This window comes from Phoca vitulina, unplaced genomic scaffold, assembly GCF_004348235.1.
Source record: "Phoca vitulina isolate PV1807 unplaced genomic scaffold, GSC_HSeal_1.0 scaffold22, whole genome shotgun sequence".
NCBI classification, from domain to species: domain Eukaryota; kingdom Metazoa; phylum Chordata; class Mammalia; order Carnivora; family Phocidae; genus Phoca; species Phoca vitulina.
Window position 1 is genome coordinate 10,881,525 of NW_022589725.1, and position 20,806 is coordinate 10,902,330.

General features: G+C 41.9%; 1 protein-coding gene across 8 annotated transcripts in view; it reads left to right on the plus strand.

Annotated features, from left to right (window-relative positions):
• The window catches only part of NCOA6 (nuclear receptor coactivator 6), a 103,980-nt gene that overhangs the window by 67,335 nt on the left and 15,839 nt on the right, over positions 1 to 20,806 (plus strand). For all 8 annotated transcript variants that reach the window (XM_032420174.1, XM_032420172.1, XM_032420171.1 and 5 more), the window contains 3 exons: positions 8,141 to 9,254; positions 11,927 to 12,048; positions 16,010 to 18,985. In XM_032420174.1, the coding sequence (XP_032276065.1) occupies positions 8,141 to 9,254; positions 11,927 to 12,048; positions 16,010 to 18,985 (4,212 nt within the window). The remainder of the gene's footprint in view (positions 1 to 8,140; positions 9,255 to 11,926; positions 12,049 to 16,009; positions 18,986 to 20,806) is intronic.

The window sequence follows — 20,806 nt, forward strand, 5'->3', positions numbered from 1 at the left end:
CTACTCTTGTCTCTCATTTTCTGTTCTTTTACCCTACTTTATTTCTCTTGTAAGCTTTTACTTTTTTTAATTTTCTTTTATTATGTTATGTTAATCACCATACATTACATCATTAGTTTTTGATGTAGTGTTCCATGATTCATTGTTTTCATATCACACCCAGTGCTCCATTCAATATGTGCCCTCTTTAATACCCATCACCAGGCTAACCCATCCCCCCCACCCCCCTCCCCTCTAGAACCCTCAGTTTGTTTCTCAGAGTCCATAGTCTCTCGTGATTCGTCTCCCCCTCCGATTTCCCCCCCTTCATTTTTCCCTTCCTACTATCTTCTTTTTTTTTTTTTTTTAAACATACAATGTATTATTTGTTTCAGAGATACAGGTCTGTGATTCATCAGTCTTACACAATTCATAGTGCTCACCATAGCACATACCCTCCCCAATGTCTATCACCCAGCCACCCCATCCCTCCCACCCCCACCGCTCCGGCAACCCTCAGTTTGTTTCCAGAGATTAAGAATTCCTCATATCAGTGAGATCATATGATACATGTCTTTCTCTGATTGACTTATTTCACTTAGCATAAATAATACCCTCTAGTTCCATCCACGTCGATGCAAATGGCAAGATGTCGTGTTTTTTTGATGACTGCATAATATTCTATTGTATATACCACATCTTCTTTATCCATTCATCTGTTGATGGACATCTTGGCTCTTTCCATAGTTTGGCTGTTGTGGACATTGCTCCTGTAAACATTGGGGTACACGTACCCCTTCGGATCACTACATTTGTATCTTTGGGGTAAATACCCAGTAGTGCAATTGCTGGGTTGTAGGGTAGCTCTATTTTCAACTTTTTGAGGAACCTCCATACTGTTTTCCAGAGTGGCTGCACCAGCTTGCATTCCCACCAACAGTGTAGGAGGGTTCCCCTTTCTCCGCATCCTCGCCAACATCTGTCGTTTCCTGACTTGTTAATTTTAGCCATTCTGATTGGTGTGAGGTGGTATCTCATTGAGGTTTTGATTTGGATTTCCCTGATGGCAAGCGATGTTGAGCACTTTTCCATGTGTCTGTTAGCCATTTGGATGTCTTCTTTGGAAAAATGTCTGTTCACATCTTCTGCCCATTTCTTGATTGGATCATTTGTTCTTTGGGTGTTGAGTTTGGTAAGTTCTTAGTAGATTTTGGATACTAGCCCTTTATCTGATACGTCATTTGCAAATATCTTCTCCCATTCTGTTGGTTGTCTTTGGTTTTGTTGACTGTTTTCTTTGCTGTGCAAAAGCTTGTTATCTTGATGAAGTCCTGATAGTTCATTTTTGCCCTTGCTTCCCTTGCCTTTGGTGATGTTTTAGGAAGAAGCTGCTGAGGCTGAGGTCGAAGAGGTTGCTGCCTGTGGTCTCCTCTAGGATTTTGATGGACTCTTGTCTCACATTTAGGTCTTTCATCCCTTTTGAGTCTATTTTTGTGTGTGGTGTAAGGAAATGGTCCAGTTTCATTCTTCTGCATGTGGCTGTCCAATTTTCCCAACACCATTTGTTGAAGAGACTGTCTTTTTTCCATTGGACATTCTTTCCTGCTTTGTCTAAATTAGTTGACATAGAGTTGAGGGTCCATTTCTGGGCTCTCTATTCTGTTCCATTGATCTATGTCTGTTTTTGTGCCATTACCATACTGTCTTGATGATTACAGCTTTGTAATAGAGCTTGATGTCCGGAATTGGGATGCCACCAGCTTTGCTTTTCTTTTTCAACATTCCTCTGGCTATTCGGGGTCTTCTCTGGTTCCATACAACTTTTAGGATTATTTGTTCCATTTCTTTGAAAAAAGTTGATGGTATTTTGATAGGGATTGCATTAAATGTGTAGATTGCTCTAGGTAGCATTGACATCTTCACAATATTTGTTCTTCCAATCCATGAGCATGGAACGTTTTTCCATTTCTTTGTGTCTTCCTCAGTTTCTTTCATGAGTGTTTTATAGTTTTCTGAGTACAGATTCTTTGCCTCTTTGGCTAGATTTATTCCTAGGTATCTTATGGTTTTGGGTGCAATTGTAAATGGGATGGACTCCTTAATTTCTCTTTCTTCTGTCTTGTTGTTGGTGTATAGAAATGCAACTGGTTTCGTGCATTGATTTTCTATCCTGCCACTTTACTGAATTCCTGTATGAGTTCTAGCAGTTTTGGGGTGGAGTCTTTTGGGTTTTCCACATAAAGTATCATATCATCTGCAAAGAGTGAGAGTTTGACTTCTTCTTTGCAGATTCGGATGCCTTTTATTTCTTTTTGTTGTCTGATTGCTGTGGCTAGGACTTCTAGTACTATGTTGAATAGCAGCGGTGATAATGGACATCCCTGCCGTTTTCCTGACCTTAGGGGGAAAGCTCTCAGTTTTTCCCCATTGAGAATGATATTCGCTGTGGGTTTTTCATGGATGGCTTTTATGATATTGAGGTATGTACCCTCTATCCCTACACTCTGAAGAGTTTTAATCAAAAACGGATGCTGTACTTTGTCAAATGCTTTTTCTGCATCTATTGAGAGGATCATATGGTTCTTGTTCTTTCTTTTATTAATGTATTGTATCACATTGATTGATTTGCGGATGTTGAACCAACCTTGCAGCCCAGGAATAAATCCCACTTGGTTGTGGTGAATAATCCTTTTAATGTACTGTTGGATCCTTTTGGCTACTATTTTGGTGAGAATTTTTGCATCCATGTTCATCAGGGATATTGGTCTGTAATTCTCGTTTTTGATGAGGTCTTTGTCTGATTTTGGGATCAAGGTAATGCTGGCCTCATAAAATGAGTTTGGAAGTTTTCCTTCCATTTCTATTTTTTGGAACAGTTTCAGAAGAATAGGTATTAATTCTTCTTTAAATGTTTGGTAGAATTCCCCTGGGAAGCCATCTGGCCCTGGGCTCTTGTTTGTTGGGAGATTTTTGATTACTGCTTCAATTTCCTTAGTGGTTATGGGTCTGTTCAGGTTTTCTATTTCTTCCTGGTTCAGTTTTGGTAGTTTATATATCTCTAGGAATGCATCCATTTCTTCCAGATTATCTAATTTGCTGGCATAGAGTTGCTCATAATATGTTCTTATAATTGTTTGTATTTCTTTGGTGTTGGTTGTGATCTCTCCTCTTTCATTCATGATTTTATTTATTTGGGTCATTTCTCTTTTCTTTTTGATAAGTCTGGCCAGGGGTTTATCAGTCTTATTAATTCTTTCAGAGAACCAGCTCCTACTTTCATTGATCTGTTCTACTGTTCTTTTGGTTTCTATTTCATTGATTTCTGCTCTGATCTTTACTATTTCTCTTCTCCTGCTGGGTTTAGGCTTTATTTGCTGTTCTTTCTCCAGCTCCTTTAGGTGTAGGGTTAGTTGTGTACTTGAGACCTTTCTTGTTTCTTGAGAAAGGCTTGTATTGCTATATACTTTCCTCTTAGGACCACCTTTGCTGCATCCCAAAGATTTTGAACAGTTGTGTTTTCATTTTCATTTGTTTCCATGAATTTTTTTAATTCTTCTTTAATTTCCTGGTTGACCCATTCATTCTTTAGTAGGATGCTCTTTAGCCTCCATGTATTTGAGTTCTTTCCGACTTTCCTCTTGTGATTGAGTTCTAGTTTCAAAGCATTGTGGTCCGAAAATATGCAGGGAATGATCCCAGTCTTTTGGTACCGGTTGAGACCTGATTTGTGACCTAGGATGTGATCTGTTCTGGAGAATGTTCCATGGGCACTAGAGAAGAATGTGTATTCCGTTGCTTTGGGATGGAATGTTCTGAATAGATCTGTGAAGTCCATTTGGTCCAGCGTGTCATGTTTTTATTTCCTTGTTGATCTTTTGCTTAGATGATCTGTCCTTTTCAATGAGGGGGGTGTTAAAGTCCCCTACTGTTATTATATTGTTGTCAGTGTGTTTCTTTGATTTTGTTATTAATTGGCTTATATAATTGGCTGCTCCCATGTTAGGGGCATAGATATTTACAATTGTTAGATCTTCTTGTTGGGTAGACCCTTCAAGTATGATATAGTGCCCTTCCTCATCTCTTATTATAGTCTTTGGTTTAAAATCTAATTTGTCTGATATAAGGATTACCACCCCAGCATTCTTTTGATGTCCATTAGCATGGTAAATGGTTTTCCACCCCATCACTTTCAATCTGCAGGTGTCGTTGGGTCTAAAATGAGTCTCTTGCAGACAGCATATCGATGGGTCTTGTTTTTTTATCCAGTCTGATACCCTGTGTCTTTTGATTGGGGCATTTAGCCCATTTACATTCAGGGTAACTATTGAAAGATATGAATTTAGTGCCACTGTATTACCTGTAAGGTGACTGTTACTGTGTATTGTCCTTTCTGCTCTATGTTACTTTTAGGCTCTGTCTTTGCTTAGAGACCCCTTTCAATATTTCTTGTAGGGCTGGTTTCATGTTTGCAAATTCTTTTAGTTTTTGTTTGTCCTGGAAGCTTTTTATCTCTCCTATTTTCAGTGACAGCCTAGCTGGATATAGTATTCTTGGCTGCATATTTTTCTCATTTAGTGCTCTGAATATATCCTGCCAGTCCCTTCTGGCCTGCCAGGTCTCTGTGGATAGGTCTGCTTCCAATCTAATATTTCTACCATTGTAGGTTACAGACCTTTTGTCCCGAGCTGCTTTCAGGATTTTCTCTTTGTCTCTGAGACTTGTAAGTTTTACTATTAGATGTCAGGGTGTTGACCTATTTTTATTGATTTTGAGGGGGCGGTTCTCTGTGCCTCCTGGATTTTGATGCCTGTTTTCCTTCCCCAAATTAGGGAAATTCTCTGCTGTAATTTGCTCCAATATGTCTTCTGCCCCTCTCTCTCTTCTTCTTCTGGGATCCCAATTATTCTAATGTTGTTTCGTCTTACAGTATCACTTATCTCTCAAATTCTGCCCTTGTGATCCAGTAGATGTTTATCTTTTTCTCAGCTTCTTTATTCTCCATCATTTGGTCTTCTATATCACTAATTCTCTCTTCTGCCTCATTTATCCTAGCAGTTAGAGCCTCCATTTTTTTTTTTTAAGATTTTATTTATTTATTTGACAGAGATACAGTGAGAGAGGGAACACAAGCAGGGGGGAGTGGGAGAAGGAGAAGCAGGCTTCCCGCCGAGCAGGGAGCCCGATGTGGGGCCTGATCCCAGGACCCCGGGATCATGATCCGAGCCAAAGGCAGACGCTTAACGACTGCACCACCCAGGCGCCCCGAGCCTCCATTTTTTATTGCACCTCATTAATAGCCTTTTTGATCTTGACGTGGTTAGATTTTAGTTCTTTTATTTCTCCAGAAAGGGTTTCTCTAGATCTTCCATGCTTTTTTCAAGCCCAGTTAGTATCTTTATAATCATCATTCTGAACTCTAGTTCCAACATCTTTCTAATGTCTGTATTGATTAGGTCCCTGGCAGTCGGTACTGCCTCTTGTTCTTTTTTTTGAGGTGAATTTTTCCTTCTTGTCATTTTGTCCAGAGGAGAATAGATGAATGAGAGAACAAAATGCTAACAGGGTAACAATGACCCCAGAAAAATATACACTAAACAAATCAGAAGAGACCTTCCAGAAAGTGGTCGCTTTTCTGTTCAGAGAGTTGCTGCTATTCTTTCCTTTGACTTCCTGTTGAGTTCGTAGGTATTCAGAATGGTTTGATACCTATGTAGCTGAATTCCTGGGACCAGACGAAATTTAGGTCTCCTACCCCTCCCCCATCTTGCTTCTCCCCGCCCCCCCAAGCTTTTACTTCTTACCGAGAAAATGCTTGTCTGTGTTATTGTCTCTTGCCAGCTCCAAAGAATCAGGGATTTGGTCTGTCTTGTTTATTTGATATTACCTTAGCACTCCAAAGAATCAGGGATTTGGTCTGTCTTGTTTATTTGATATTACCTTAGCACCAAAAGTGTCTTGTATATATTAGGTACTCAATAAATAATTTTTTTTTAAGATTTTATTTATTTATTTGACAGCGACACAGTGAGAGAGGGAACACAAGCAGGGGGCAGTGGGAGAAGCAGGCTTCCCACAGAGCAGGGAGCCCAACGTGGGACTCGATCCCAAGACCCTGGGATCATGACCCAAGCTGAAGGCAGATGCTTAACGACTGAGCCACCCAGGCTCCCCTCAATAAATAATTACTGATCAAATGACTATACACTGGTATATTCAGTGTGTATAGTATATGCAATGGTCATGGAGTTCAAGTTAAGAGTTTATAAGCTAGGGGCACTGGGGTGGCTCAGTCAGTTGAGCATCCAACTCTATTTCACTTGCGTCGTGGGATCGAGCCCATTGCTGGGCATGGAGCCTGCTTGGGATTCTCTCCCTCCCTCTGCCCCATTCCCCCATTCTGTCTCTCAAAAAAATAAAAATAAAATAAAAATCTTTCTAAAAAGTTTATAAGGCTAGTTTAGAAAATCTTCTTTGGGATTCAGAAAAACTTTGGATAATGTGAACAAGGGATAGTTTGTCCCCTGTCTCCCGGAAGGCTGGAGTATGGGCTGGTCTCATAACTTCATTATGGCTTCCACTTTCTAGTCTTCACTTAAAAGTGACAACTAAAAGATAAAATTGTCTAGAGGGTTATTCAGTAGAAAGGGGGATATAATGCAAGAAACTATAGGAAAATCCCAAAGACCCAACAATAAGTAAACACTGCAGCAAGCTGACAGTGTCCTTGTCCAAATTAGAAATAACCAAGAAGACTAAGACATGTCCCATGTGATCCACCAGGGACTGCCACAGGGGAGGGTCAGTGAAGTTTTAACATCCCTTGTTAACTGTTCTCTGTCTGCAGCTTCTGGGTTGTTTGTCAGTTGTGTCCCACCAGAGGCTCAGCTTCCAGATCAGGATTAAATAATTTTTACCTGGGGCACCTGGGTGGCTCAGTTGGTTAAGCATCTGCCTTCAGCTCAGGTCATGATCTTAGGGTACTGGGATCGAGCCCCGCATCGGGCTCCCTGCTCAGCGGGAGCCTGCTTCTCTCTCTTCTCCCCACTCCTGCTCTCTCAGTCTTTCTCTCTCTCTTTCAAATAAATAAAATCTTTTTTTTGGTGAGATTTTTATTTATTTATTTGACAGAGACACAGCAAGAGAGGGAACACAAGTAGGGGGGCTGGGAGAGGGAGAAGCAGGCTTCCCGCTGAGCAGGGAGCCCGATACGGGGCTCGATCCCAGGACCCTGGGATCATGACCTGAGCCAAAGGTGGATGCTTAATGACTGAGCCACCCAGGCACCCCTAAATAAATAAAATCTTAAAAAATAATCATTTTTACCACATCGGGGCAGAGAAGACCTGTCCTCAGGAAGTATTAAGTGTTCTTTCTTTTCATGTGCAGCATCCAGGTACCTACACACACATAATCGTTGAGAGTCATTCATTTTCCAGGAAGCATTTTTAAAATGTCTTCTCAACATTGTCAAGATTTTCCTAAGAGATTGCATCACATTCGTTGTTTCCTGGACTCATCTAAAGCAGAGCTTATTTCACTAGCCTACAGTGCTTTTCATTAACTTTTTTCACCTTAAAGTAGCTACATGTCATTTTTAAATAATGAGATGCTGCCTTTGTCTTTAATCTGAAACAAAGTAAACTATTGATCTTCAAAATGTTATCTTTAAGGTACCAAACAGAAGTAAAGAAACAATTTCCCCTTCTCTCCTATGGTCATTGAGAATGTAAACAATCATTCCCTAGTCACAGCTCCATACTTAGAAAAGCTACAGAAGGGGCGCCTGGGTGGCTCAGTTGGTTGAGCATCCGACTCTTGATTACAGCTTAGGTCATGATCTCAGGGTCCTGGGATCGAGGCCCACATCAGGTTCCACGCTCAGCAGAGAGTCTGCTTGAGATTCTTTCTCCCTCTCTCTCTGCCCCTCCCTCCGTCCTTCCCTCTCTCTCTCCCTAAAATAAATAAATCTCACTCACTATATTAAAAAAAAAGGAAAGAAAAGAAAAGCCACAGAAAATATGTCAAGCACAGCTTATTTGTTTTTGTTGGTCAGTAGACATGTGGGTTATAGGTGTTTTTCCAATTAATAATTTGAGTATCTTAATATCAATAAGATAAGACTATTTCTTTCTGAAACTGTCCTTTCTTTTTCTTTTTTTAGGTGGTCAAGGAACTGGTCCTCCTCAAAACCAGATGCAGGTGTCCCACGGGCCACCAAATATGATGCAGCCCAGCCTCATGGGAATTCATGGCAACATGAACAGCCAGCAGGCTGGTAGTTCTGGGGTTCCTCAGGTGAACCTGGGCAACATGCAAGGCCAGCCTCAGCAGGGCCCACCATCTCAGCTGATGAGCATGCACCAGCAGATTGTGCCCTCCCAGGGCCAGATGGTCCAGCAACAAGGAACCTTGAACCCTCAGAACCCTATGATCCTTTCAAGGGCCCAGCTTATGCCTCAGGGCCAGATGATGGTGAACCCTCAAAGCCAAAATCTTGGGCCCTCGCCCCAAAGGATGACCCCACCCAAGCAGATTCTTCCCCAGCAGGGCCCACAAATGATGGCACCACATAACCAGATGATGGGGCCTCAGGGGCAAGTTTTACTCCAACAGAACCCAATGATAGAGCAGATAATGACCAATCAGATGCAGGGGAATAAGCAACAGTTTAACACTCAGAACCAATCCAGTGTCATGCCGGGACCAGCACAGATAATGAGGGGACCAACTCCAAACATGCAAGGAAACATGGTGCAGTTTACGGGACAGATATCAGGACAGATGCTGCCACAGCAAGGGCCCGTGAACAACAGTCCATCTCAGGTTATGGGGATTCAGGGGCAGGTCTTGCGACCACCAGGGCCCAGCCCACACATGGCCCAGCAGCATGGTGATCCTGCTACTACAGCAAACAATGATGTCAGTTTGTCTCAGATGCCTGATGTTAGCATGCAACAAAGCAACATGGTTCCCCCCCACGTGCAGGCCATGCAGGGAAACAGTGCCTCGGGAAACCACTTCTCAGGCCATGGGATGCCTTTCAATGCACCTTTCAGTGGAGCACCCAATGGAAATCAGATGTCCTGTGGTCAGAATCCAGGCTTCCCGGTCAATAAGGATGTCACACTAACAAGCCCATTGTTGGTCAACTTATTGCAGAGTGACATCTCTGCGGGCCATTTTGGGGTAAACAATAAGCAAAATAATACCAACGCAAATAAACCGAAGAAGAAGAAACCCCCTCGGAAGAAGAAAAATAGTCAGCAAGATCTAAAGTAGGTTGTGGTAGTTTCACCTCAAATCTTATTTATTTCTATGTGGACAACTTTTTTTGATGGAAGATTTTAAGCATATATAAAATTAGAACAGTATGAAATCCCTCTGCTTCAACAATTATCAATTCATAGTCTATCTTGCCTTCCTCTCCCCATTACTTTTTTGATTATTTTAAAGCAAATTGACTGTAAATATTTCAGTTCTATGTATCTCTGAAAGATAAAGATGGTTGGTTGTTTTTTTTTATGAACACACAGTATCATTAACATGTAGAAAAACTCATACTGCCTTCATATTCTCTCATATTTAGACAGTGTTCAAATTTCTCTAATTACCTTAATTCTTTTTTTATAGTTTGTTCATATAAGGATTCAGACAAGGTTTATACATTGCAGTTGACTGATATATGTCTCCCAGGGGGAGTGTGGCACATAGAAACTGGAAAGTAGCCAGTGCTGCCACATTGTACCTCCACAAAGCACTTCAGGCTATTAGTGGCTGTTGGGGGAGCCAGAAAGGCCAAGTGTGTTTTAGAGATGAAAACAATTTATGGAGATTCCTTGCCGTCTCAAATAGAAATAGATTTTTGGGGACACCTGGGTGGCTCAGTCGGTTAAGCTTCTGACTCTTAATCTCAGCTCAGGTCTTGATCTCAGGGTCGTGAGTTCAAGCTCCATTCTGGGCTCTGTGCTGGGCATGGAGCCTACTGTAAAAAAAAAAAAAGAAGAAGAAAATAGTTTTTTATACAAATGCCTTTCCTTTAAAGGCTCTCCATTTTGTTTTTGTTTTTGTTTTTTTAAAAAAGGCTTTCCATCATCCCTAGAAGCTTAAAACCTCATTTTAGGTTGGTTGGACCTTTTAAGTCAGTTACCCTTTAAGTGAAGGTTCTCCAGGTGAGTTCTTTTGCACTCACTTCCTTCCTTTTGCAGGAAGGAAAATTAATTTATATGTCATGTCTTGAAGCTAAGTGTTAATAATCATATTTTTGGCTTTGATAAAATGTTTCCAGAAGGAGTATTGATTAGACTGGGTTTTCTGCCTTTAATCATAAAATTGGAATTCAGAGACATTTGTTAGTAGGGAATAGTGACTATCGAATGTAAAATGGGTTAATCAAAACAAATTGCTAGAACTGTAGAATAGGAGAGCTTTAGTTAAACAACCGTAAATGTTCAAAATAAAACCGACTGTCTCCATGCCTTCCCACAATATTTCTTTGATTGTACTCTAATATTATACCATACGCACTTGCTGCTTCTTGAATCTTATAAAAGTCTATAACTGTATATTAACAAACAATATTTTCCTGAATTCAGACCTAATAAGACCTTTAATTATCTAATTTTTCCAGTAGCTCTTTCTAAGTTAAATTCTTTACTGCTATCAACCTGCTATCCTGGGAGGATATTTATTCCTCCCAGTAGTCTAGGAGTAAAATTGCAAGGTTATTCAGTTGCCATTAGTATGCATTCTTGCTGTCTTCATGAGTCCTGAGGGAGATTGCTTACTTCTTGCTGCTAGAAATTGTGAAAAGGACCTTGTATAGCATCAGGGCTTCTAGGAAAGGGGGACAGTACGTCTAATAGGAAGAGCACCTGCTCCTAACTCTATCAGTAGCTCACTGTGGAACCATGGGCCTCTTACACCTCTCTGGGCCTTTGTTTTCTCATCCATAGCATGAGGTGGCTAGACCAGATACCTGAGATTTTTTTTTTTAGCAGTGCAGTTCCATGAAAGTAAAACCTACAGAATCCTTATAATTTGAAGTGAGAGAGAAGTCATAGAAGGAACAAATTGATATAGGCATCTGGATGTGCTAAGGACCTGCTTCAAGTTCTAAATTTCCATGTGCTAGGACTTTTTAAAATGGATTTAAGGTAAGGCTTAGAAACTACACAGAATATAATGAGATCAAATACGGTCTAAAAGTGGGTGACCAACATCAGGGCAAAGGGAAACTAAAGATAAGGAAGAAAGGTGCAGCTAGAAATAAGATTGTAAACCAAATGGATGCGAGCTGCTGGTTCTTTGGGAATTTGGGTATTAGTAATAACATTCTTTTCATTTCTTTTTCCCCTACTAAAAATTCTAAGCTACAACCAGGTAAAAATGAAAGCATCCCAAAGCCAACGGGGATGTCTGCAAATACTCATTCAGCAGAATTAATTAGCTTTGTTCTAGTATTCTCCATTTTTCTTTATTCTCTGAATACCGTTTTTATCAGCCAGCCTACAACTTCTTGCAAGGTGTTCTGAATTATCCACAAAAAAAGAAATAATCTGGACTCCCCGATTGACCTTGATAACTACACCAAAGATAGTGTGGTTTCACAGAAACAGTACTTTATAATGTTGATAGCCCAAACTATGATCAGGTTTTAAAACATCTAAGGGATGGATGATTAATGTGAAAATCATTATGTCAGAAATTTGTAGAAAGCACTTTGAGTAAATAGCCATACTATTAGATTAAGTAGATTTTATGTAATGAAATTGCTGGATTATTTCTATGCCAAATACTGAATATTTTATCAGACTAGAGAGATGTAAGTAATGATAAAGATGATAATTAATGCAAACAGATTTTAGTTCTTCAGAAATAGGGGAGAGGTTAAGCTAGTTTCATGTATAAACTATGCAACTTACTCTCAAATGTGTAATTTATTTTTTAGTACCCCAGATACTCGCCCAGCTGGGCTGGAAGAGGCCGATCAGCAGCCATTGCCAGGAGAACAAGGAATTAACTTGGACAACTCGGGCCCTAAACTGCCAGAATTTTCAAACCGACCACCAGGTGATAATATGTTAGCTAAAGATTATATACTTTTCATCATTTATACAGCAGTGCAAGGTTTCTTTTCAAGGAAACAGTAGTAGTTTATTTTATCTCCTAACTAGGCTTCTTTAGAGATAAAGTGTGTCTGATATTTGGAAACTTTGCCTTGATATTAAGTAAAAATTTCAAATACAACTTCTGAAGCTTGTGTATTATGTTGTATATACTGTTGACCCTTAAACAACATGGGTTTGAACTGCATGGGCCTACATATATACAAATTTTTTCAATAAATACAGTACTATAAATGTATTCTCTTATTACTAACATTTTCTTTTCTCTAGCTTACTTTACTGTAAGAATACAGTATATAGGGATGCCTGAGTGGCTCAGTTGGCTCTCTCTCTCTCTCTGACAAATAAATAAAATCTTTAAAAAAAAAAGAATACAGTATATAATACATATAACACAAAATACATGTTAATGGAGTGTTTATGTTATCAGTAAGGCTTCCAGTCAGCAGGTAGGCTATTAGTATTTAAGTTTTGGAGGAGTCAAAAGTTATATGTGGATTTTCAACTGCATGGCGGGGGGGGTTGGTGTTCCTAACCCCCACATTGTTCAAGGGTTAACTGTATATATACGGCTTAGATTAGTCTTCATTATTTTAAGTCCTCAAAAAATCAGACTGAAATGTTAAGTGCCTCTTTATTCTTGTCAATATTGAGGTTCTAGTTGGCATCAAAATGGAGTAAGATTAAATGGAAAGATGTTTTCACTCTAAACCTGCTTGCCTGCCTTTCTTGCAGCCTTTCCTACTAGGGTTTTCTTGAAGCAGAGAACAGGGTTTACAGTAAGATTTTTCTATAGCAGTTTTATTATGAATCTTTAAGCATAAAAACTATATGAGAGTAATAAAAAGACACTCATGTACCTACCACCCAACTGAATAATAAATAGGATCAGTATTGTTGAAGTCCCCTGTGTTATTCCCCTTTCTGACTATAAAATAATATTATCCTCTAAATGTTGAAAAGAAAAAAGCTCCTAAAATTCATTTATTCCAACCTAGGTGTTGCAGAAGAACTAAGGCCAGTATCTCTATACTTGTTACTGTTGGTCTGAGTAGTGATTTGTAACCGTAGTCCCCTGTGACTCAGTTAAAGACACACAAGCCTGTTATACTCAGGTCACTCTCCCCTGTGTATACAAAAAGATTATGTTTTGTTTTTTCCTCACTAGTTACTACACCTCCTTTTTGGCATGTAAATGAGAATGACATTATTTGGGGGATAAACTTTAATCCACCCTTAATTTATGTATTTTAAAAGTGAATCAAAAAAAGAAGTAAATACATCATGATGTCAGTACTTTGTGTTATTTATTACAAATTGTTTGGGCACACCACACTTGCAGTCAGTGAGTTGCAGCAGCACAGTTGAGGCGGGGAGGTCACCAGTCTTGACAGGTATATCCAAAAGGCATTATGAATAGGAAGGTACCTTCTTCCCTCAGACACATCTGAATTCTTAGGTGAATCCCAGGGGTCCTCACACACATACTGCTTCCTTTCCATAGTTTGTAAACTAGGAACCTATAGGCTGAATTTGACCTATTATGTGTTTGAATTGTCATGCAGTTTCTTAAACCAAACAAAAACCTGAATTTAAATGCCTTTAGACAGAACATCCATTCTGATCAGTTTGGCTCTGTCCACAGGACTACTACTGTCTTATCCCACACCACTTCTCTTCTTCACTACTGGCCTGGTGCCTAAAGGCATAAGAGCTTTCATCCCTTGATTAACAAATAAGGGTGTTTGGTTATGTTATAGACACCATGTGTGCTCTGGCTTTCCTTCTCCACCATTCTGTCATGGCAACCCCAATCTGTCTTCTTTTTATTTTTATTTTTATTTTTTTTGAAGATTTTATTTATTTATTTGACAGAGAGAGACACAACAAGAGAGGGAACACAAGCAGGGGGAGTGGGAGAGGGAGAAGCAGACTTCCGCTGAGCAGGGAGCCCGACGCGGGGCTCGATCCCAGGACCCTGGGACCATGACCCGAGCTGAAGGCAGACGCTTAACGACTGAGCCACCCAGGCGCCCCCCCCCAATCTGTCTTCTTATCATTAGTGCCCTTTGGATTGCCGCCTCCAGCTTCTGGAACCTTTATAACAGCCGTGCCCTCAGCTATTACTTTTGAGAGGCTGCTGTATTATCTGTTCTGCTCTCTTTGGTATTTACTGTGCTGCCTGGTGGGCTGATTTAAAGATAAAAGACATTTGTGTCATAGCCCAACCAAAGTGGACTTCTACAGAAATGACAATTTTAATATGGGAACCTGAGTTAAACCTGTAGAAATGCCACATATTATTGGCTCTATAAATGTAAAGAAGTAACTTGGGCCTAAAATAGAAAAGGATTTTTAAAAAATCTTCAAAACTGAATTCGGCACATTGTACTCAGCAGTGCCATGGAAATCTTTGGCCGGAAGACATTAATTAGCTATGGACCACAGGGTCTGACCCTGTGGATCAGCAGCATTTGATAGCTGCTCTGTGAAAATCTTGAATCATCATTTCTGCCGACTGCCAGAGCCAACTCTTCTTATTCCTGCACCTTTGTAAAACTTTCCTTATGTACTTCTCATGCAACAATGGAATAAATCTAGTTTTTGAAATTGTATCCCAGCTATATCCCCACTTTTTCCCATGGAACCCCCTTTATTCCTGGTTAATGATTTTTCTTTTCTGCTGATTGTGTAAGGCTTTGGTTCTAAAATGCCAAGTAAAGGGGCGCCTGGGTGGCTCAGTTGGTTAAGCATCTGCCTTCGGCTCAGGTCATGATCCCAGGGTCCTGGGATCGAGCCCTGCATCGGGCTCCCTGCTCGGCGGGAAGCCTGCTTCTCCCTCTCCCACTCCCCCTGCTTGTGTTCCGTCTCTCGCTGTCTCTGCTCTCTGTCAATTAAATAAATAAAATCTTTAAAAAAATAAAATAAAATGCCAAGTAAAATCTTCACAAAAGAAAGAATCATTTGAGCTCTTGCCTTCTGGAAATCTATAAGCCATTGTCCCCCAGATTCTTTTCCCGAAATTATTTTTTATTCCTGAGGGCAATGCTTCTGGCTTGCTTATTCTCCCATTGTGGATTCATAGAAAATATTTCTCCAGATAGAGTTTTAACATGTAAGAAAGTAAATGTAAATTAATATCCATTAAAAAATCTTCAGTGCCCTCAATTGACTTTCAATGTGTGTATCAGCTTCTATGAGCTCCTACTATTTATTAAACTGATTTACATCAGAGGGGCAGTTTAATTCAGTTGCGGTCCCCAAAGGATTGAGCCTGAAGGATGCAGCATGGTGCATGGAGCCAATGGATTGGAGTAATTTTAAGTCCCTCTTAAGGAATTGAATCCTAGCATCTTATATTTTACTTCTGTTGAAAGAATAAAAAGGCTATCTTCGGTGCTGGCATTTTCCCAAAATCTAGCCTTAAAAAAATTAATCAGTGATAACAGAAAAAGTGAATCCTAAATGCCTTAGCTCATTCCCAAGGACAGTGGCATATTTATTATGCCCACGTGAGAGCCCAGTGCTGGGTGTTCAGCTCCTTGCTGTCGATGGGAATTGTTCTCATTTCTTCTGAATGAGTGGCTAGGACGAAGTCGGCCGCTCTGAGCGCGCAGCGCACAGTGTCTGTCTGGTAGTCTCGGTGCAGTCGTGCCGCATTCACACCCTGAAGACTACGGAGCTCCAGGTTCTGGATGCTTTGCTTTGTGCTTCCGTAAGCAGTGTGCCCCTTGGCTTATGTTGGAAAGCGAGGGGCTGCCCTCACGCCCCCAGGAGCGGCCATGCCTGAGCTGTTCGTGCCCTGCCCGCGCCGCCCAGACGAGTATTGCTTGGCTGTGCTTTAAAGGTAGCAGAGCTTTTCTTGCCGAAAATCTAACTTCCCTGATTTGGGGGGCTTGTTTTAGGTTATCCTTCTCAACCAGTTGAACAGAGGCCACTTCAGCAGATCCCTCCTCAGCTCATGCAGCACGTGGCAGCCCCACCACAGCCACCACAGCAGCAGCCGCCGCCACAGCTGCCGCCGCCGCCACCACAGCAGCCGCCGCCTCCCAGTCAGCCACAGTCGCAGCAGCAGCAGCAGATGATGATGATGCTCATGATGCAGCAGGACCCCAAATCAGTTAGGCTTCCAGTCTCCCAAAGTGTCCACCCCCCACGGGGCCCCCTGAACCCAGACTCCCAGAGAATGCCCATGCAGCAGAGTGGCAGTGTGCCCGTCATGGTCAGTTTGCAAGGACCTTCCTCCGTGCCACCGTCACCTGATAAACAGAGAATGCCTATGCCTGTGAATACTGCTTTGGGAAGCAATTCAAGGAAAATGGTATACCAGGAGAACCCCCAGAATCCTTCTAGCTCACCACTGGGAGAGATGGCCTCACTCCCTGAAGCGAGTGGCAGTGAAGTACCGTCTGTCTCAGGAGGCCCAAACAACATGCCTTCACATTTAGTGGTTTCCCAAAATCAGTTAATGATGACGGGGCCAAAACCCGGGCCATCACCCCTTTCAGCAACTCAAGGTGCAACTCCCCAGCAACCCCCTGTCAATTCCCTGCCCAGCTCCCATGGCCACCATTTTCCAAATGTGGCTGCTCCAACCCAAACATCTAGGCCTAAAACACCAAACAGAGCCAGTCCCAGACCCTACTATCCTCAGACACCCAACAATCGCCCTCCCAGCACAGAACCGTCAGAAATCAGTCTATCCCCAGAAAGACTCAATGCCTCCATAGCAGGACTCTTCCCCCCACAGATTAATATTCCTTTACCTCCTAGGCCAAATTTAAACAGGGGCTTTGATCAGCAAGGCCTAAATCCAACAACATTAAAGGCCATCGGGCAAGCACCTTCAAATCTTACCATGAATAATCCTTCTAATTTTGCTGCCCCACAAACTCACAAATTAGATTCTGTGGTGGTGAATTCTGGAAAGCAGTCTAATTCTGGAGCAACAAAACGGGCTAGTCCAAGCAACAGTCGCAGGTCTAGTCCTGGGTCCAGTAGGAAAACCACCCCAAGTCCTGGGAGACAAAATTCCAAAACCCCTAAGCTTACTCTGGCCTCTCAAACAAACACAACCCTGTTGCAAAATGTGGAGTTGCCAAGAAATGTATTGATTAGTCCCACTCCTTTGACCAATCCCCCTGTACCTGGGAGCTTCCCTAACAACAGCGGGCTGAATCCTCAGAATCCTACCATGCCTGTGGCTGCAGTGGGGGGTGTTCTCGAGGATAACAAGGAGAGCTTGAATGTGCCTCAGGACAGCGATTGCCAGAATGCCCAGGGTAGGAAGGAGCAAGTAAACATTGAGCTCAAAGCAGTCCCTGCCCAAGAAGTTAAAATGGTTGTCCCTGAAGATCAATCTAAAAAGGATGGGCAACCTCCGGATCCTAACAAACTTCCCGGTGTTGAAGAGAACAAAAATTTGGTGTCTCCTGCTATGAGGGAAGCACCGACATCGTTAAGTCAACTTCTTGACAACTCTGGAGCTCCTAACGTGACCATTAAACCCCCTGGGCTTACAGATCTGGAAGTAACACCTCCATTAGTTTCTGGGGAGGACCTGAAAAAAGCATCTGTCATTCCCACACTGCAGGATCCGTCTTCTTCTAAAGAACCCTCTAATTCCCTAAATTTACCTCACGCTAATGAGCCGTGTTCAACCCTTGTGCATCCAGAATTGAGTGAGGTCAGTTCTAATGTTGCACCAAGCATCCCTCCAGTAATGTCAAGACCTGTCAGCTCTTCCTCCATCTCCACTTCCTTGCCCCCAAATCAGATAACTGTTTTTGTAACTTCCAATCCTATCACAACTTCAGCTAACACATCAGCAGCTCTGCCAACTCACCTGCAGTCTGCATTGATGTCAACAGTTGTCACAATGCCCAATGTGGGCAGCAAGGTTATGGTTTCTGAGGGACAGTCAGCTGCTCAGTCTAATGCCCGGCCTCAGTTCATTACACCTGTCTTTATCAATTCATCCTCAATAATTCAGGTTATGAAAGGATCACAGCCAAGCACTATTCCTGCAGCCCCACTGACAACCAACTCTGGCTTGATGCCTCCCTCTGTTGCAGTTGTTGGCCCTTTACACATACCTCAGAACATAAAATTTTCATCTGCTCCTGTACCACCTAATGCCCCCTCCAGTAGTACTGCTCCAAACATACAGACTGGTCGACCCTTAGTCCTTAACTCACGAGCCACCCCTGTTCAGCTTCCTTCCCCGCCTTGTACCACTTCTCCAGTTGTCCCTCCTCATCCCCCTGTCCAGCAAGTGAAAGAATTGAATCCAGATGAGGCTAGTCCTCAGGTGAGCACCTCCGCAGATCAGAGCACTCTGCCCTCCTCACAGTCAACCACAATGGTTTCTCCCCTTTTGACCAATAGTCCAGGCTCATCTGTCAGCCGGCGAAGCCCAGTCTCCTCTAGTAAGGGCAAAGGAAAAGTGGACAAAATCGGCCAGATTTTGTTGACCAAGGCATGTAAGAAAGTTACAGGTTCTCTTGAGAAAGGGGAAGAGCAATATGGTGCAGATGGAGAGACTGAAGGCCAAGGGCTGGAGACCACAACTCCAGGGCTCATGGGAACAGAGCAGTTATCCACAGAGCTGGACAGTAAAACCCCAACACCCCCAGCACCCACTCTGCTAAAAATGACCTCTAGCCCTGTGGGCCCGGGCTCCACTTCGGCAGGACCCAGCTTACCTGGCGGTACTCTCCCCACCAGTATGCGCTCAATAGTAACCACTTTGGTACCCTCTGAGCTCATCTCCACGGCGCCAGCCACAAAAAACAATCATGTTGGCATAGCACCTGAGCCACGTGCGGGTGGCCTAGTGGAGGAGAAGGTGGGATCCCATCCAGAGCTTCTGCCCAGCATAGGTATGTACTTGGGGCCTGGCATCATCTCCTCATGTGAATTTTTTGATGACCTATCCCACAAAAGAAAGCATGACTTCTTTTCTACTTGGAGGAAGAAGAATGGGCCAGATGGCAATAGTGGTAGTTTTATTTATTGGAAGTATATTGGGAAATATACTTAAAAAAAAAAAAAGTTTACATTTATTAACATGGTTCTCTCTCAGCTCCTGAAATAATGGTAGGCCTTTCATTTATATAAAGTTTGTCACTTTACAAGGCAGCCTCTTTACATATGTTATCTCACATCATCATCATACCAACCATGTCAGGTAACCCTAACCCCATTCTGTGGATGAGAAGATCGAAGCTCAGAGTTCAGTATCTGTTCAAAGTCCATACTGTGAACCTCCAGTTTAACATTGTCCCTTAAAGGTGAATAGCAGCTTCTGCAAGTTCTCCTTACTGTGATAATGACTTGCTCTCAACAGTTTCAGAGCAGGGTTCTCATGGCCCCTTCCTCATTGTACTCTATCCCAGAGACTATTCTCTTCTGACTGGCTACTCCAAAGGAGAGCTTTTCAAAAACCCAGGTTTCATGATTATAGACACAGGAGATGCAAAGTGGTTGAGAGACAGGCTTGAGTTAGTATCACAGTGCCAGCATTTACCAGCTCTATGGGTTTAGGTAAGTTACTTGACTACTCCAAACTTGAGTTTCCTTCTTTGTAATATAGAGACAGCAATAGTTGTTAAGAATTCAGTGAGGTAATGCATATCATGTGCTTAGCACAGAACATAGTAATCACATGTAAGTAATTATTACTGATTTCTCTTTGATGCAGTCTCTTTGTAAATTAGGCCATTCCAATTTGTGTATATCCTTAGATTATTTCCTATGTACTGTTAAGGTGGGCAAATGACGGGAGCATTGGTGTCCTTACACCTCCCCTCCTCCCTTCACACCCTGCCTCTCACACACACATGTTCCTTCTTCTGTGAGGCCTCAATGGTATAGAAGCTCTGTTTCCGCAGAGTAGAGCCAATCACGCACTGCCAAAGCTGAGAAGGACCTTTGCTATATCCTAGGGAAGCAAATAGTGCCTATCTTTTTTAATGCAGCTGAACATTTTTGAGTGGTAAGCCCTCAAAACATAAGCTTCAGGGTATGATCAGAGTTCAGATTCTGGTTATCAATCACAGTTGGATAAATTCCTTAACCTCTTGTAAGTCATGTACTTGACTTGTAAAAGGGAGGCTGTAATTCCTACCTCCCAGAATTTATACAGATACAAGGAGAGGCCTTAGCATAAAGTGGCCAGCACACTGCCTCACTCAGAGCTTTGGAAAGGTTAATTCCCCTTCTCTCTGCCTCTGTACTTCAATGCTGGAGATACAAGGAGGGATAAAGGCCCTTGAAGAGTTCACTGCCCTTACAGGAGACAAGAGACTTCACAGGTCTGGGTGCTCTAGGTTTCTGGTTCTAGTTCTGCCTCTAAGTGACCTCTAAGATTGAAGAAACCTGGTGTGACTTAAATATATTCTCTGCTATTAAATGTTTCTATTCTAGAACTTTCCCCCCACATACCCAGAGAATAATGGTGAAGTGATGAAAAAATATTTTTATCTGGATCATATATAATCTTAGAGGAATATATGAGTTTTGGGGAGATGAACCTGTAGTTGGAAAAAAAAACCCTCAATTTTAGTTGAGATTGTTTCCATTCTTTTTCAAGAGGCTTTTGGGTTTTTATCTTGAAAATGTGAGAAACCAATACTAGAGTTAAAAATAAAAGCTAAGGTATAGTTTTAAGCTTTATGAGATAAGCATCCAAAATAAATTCT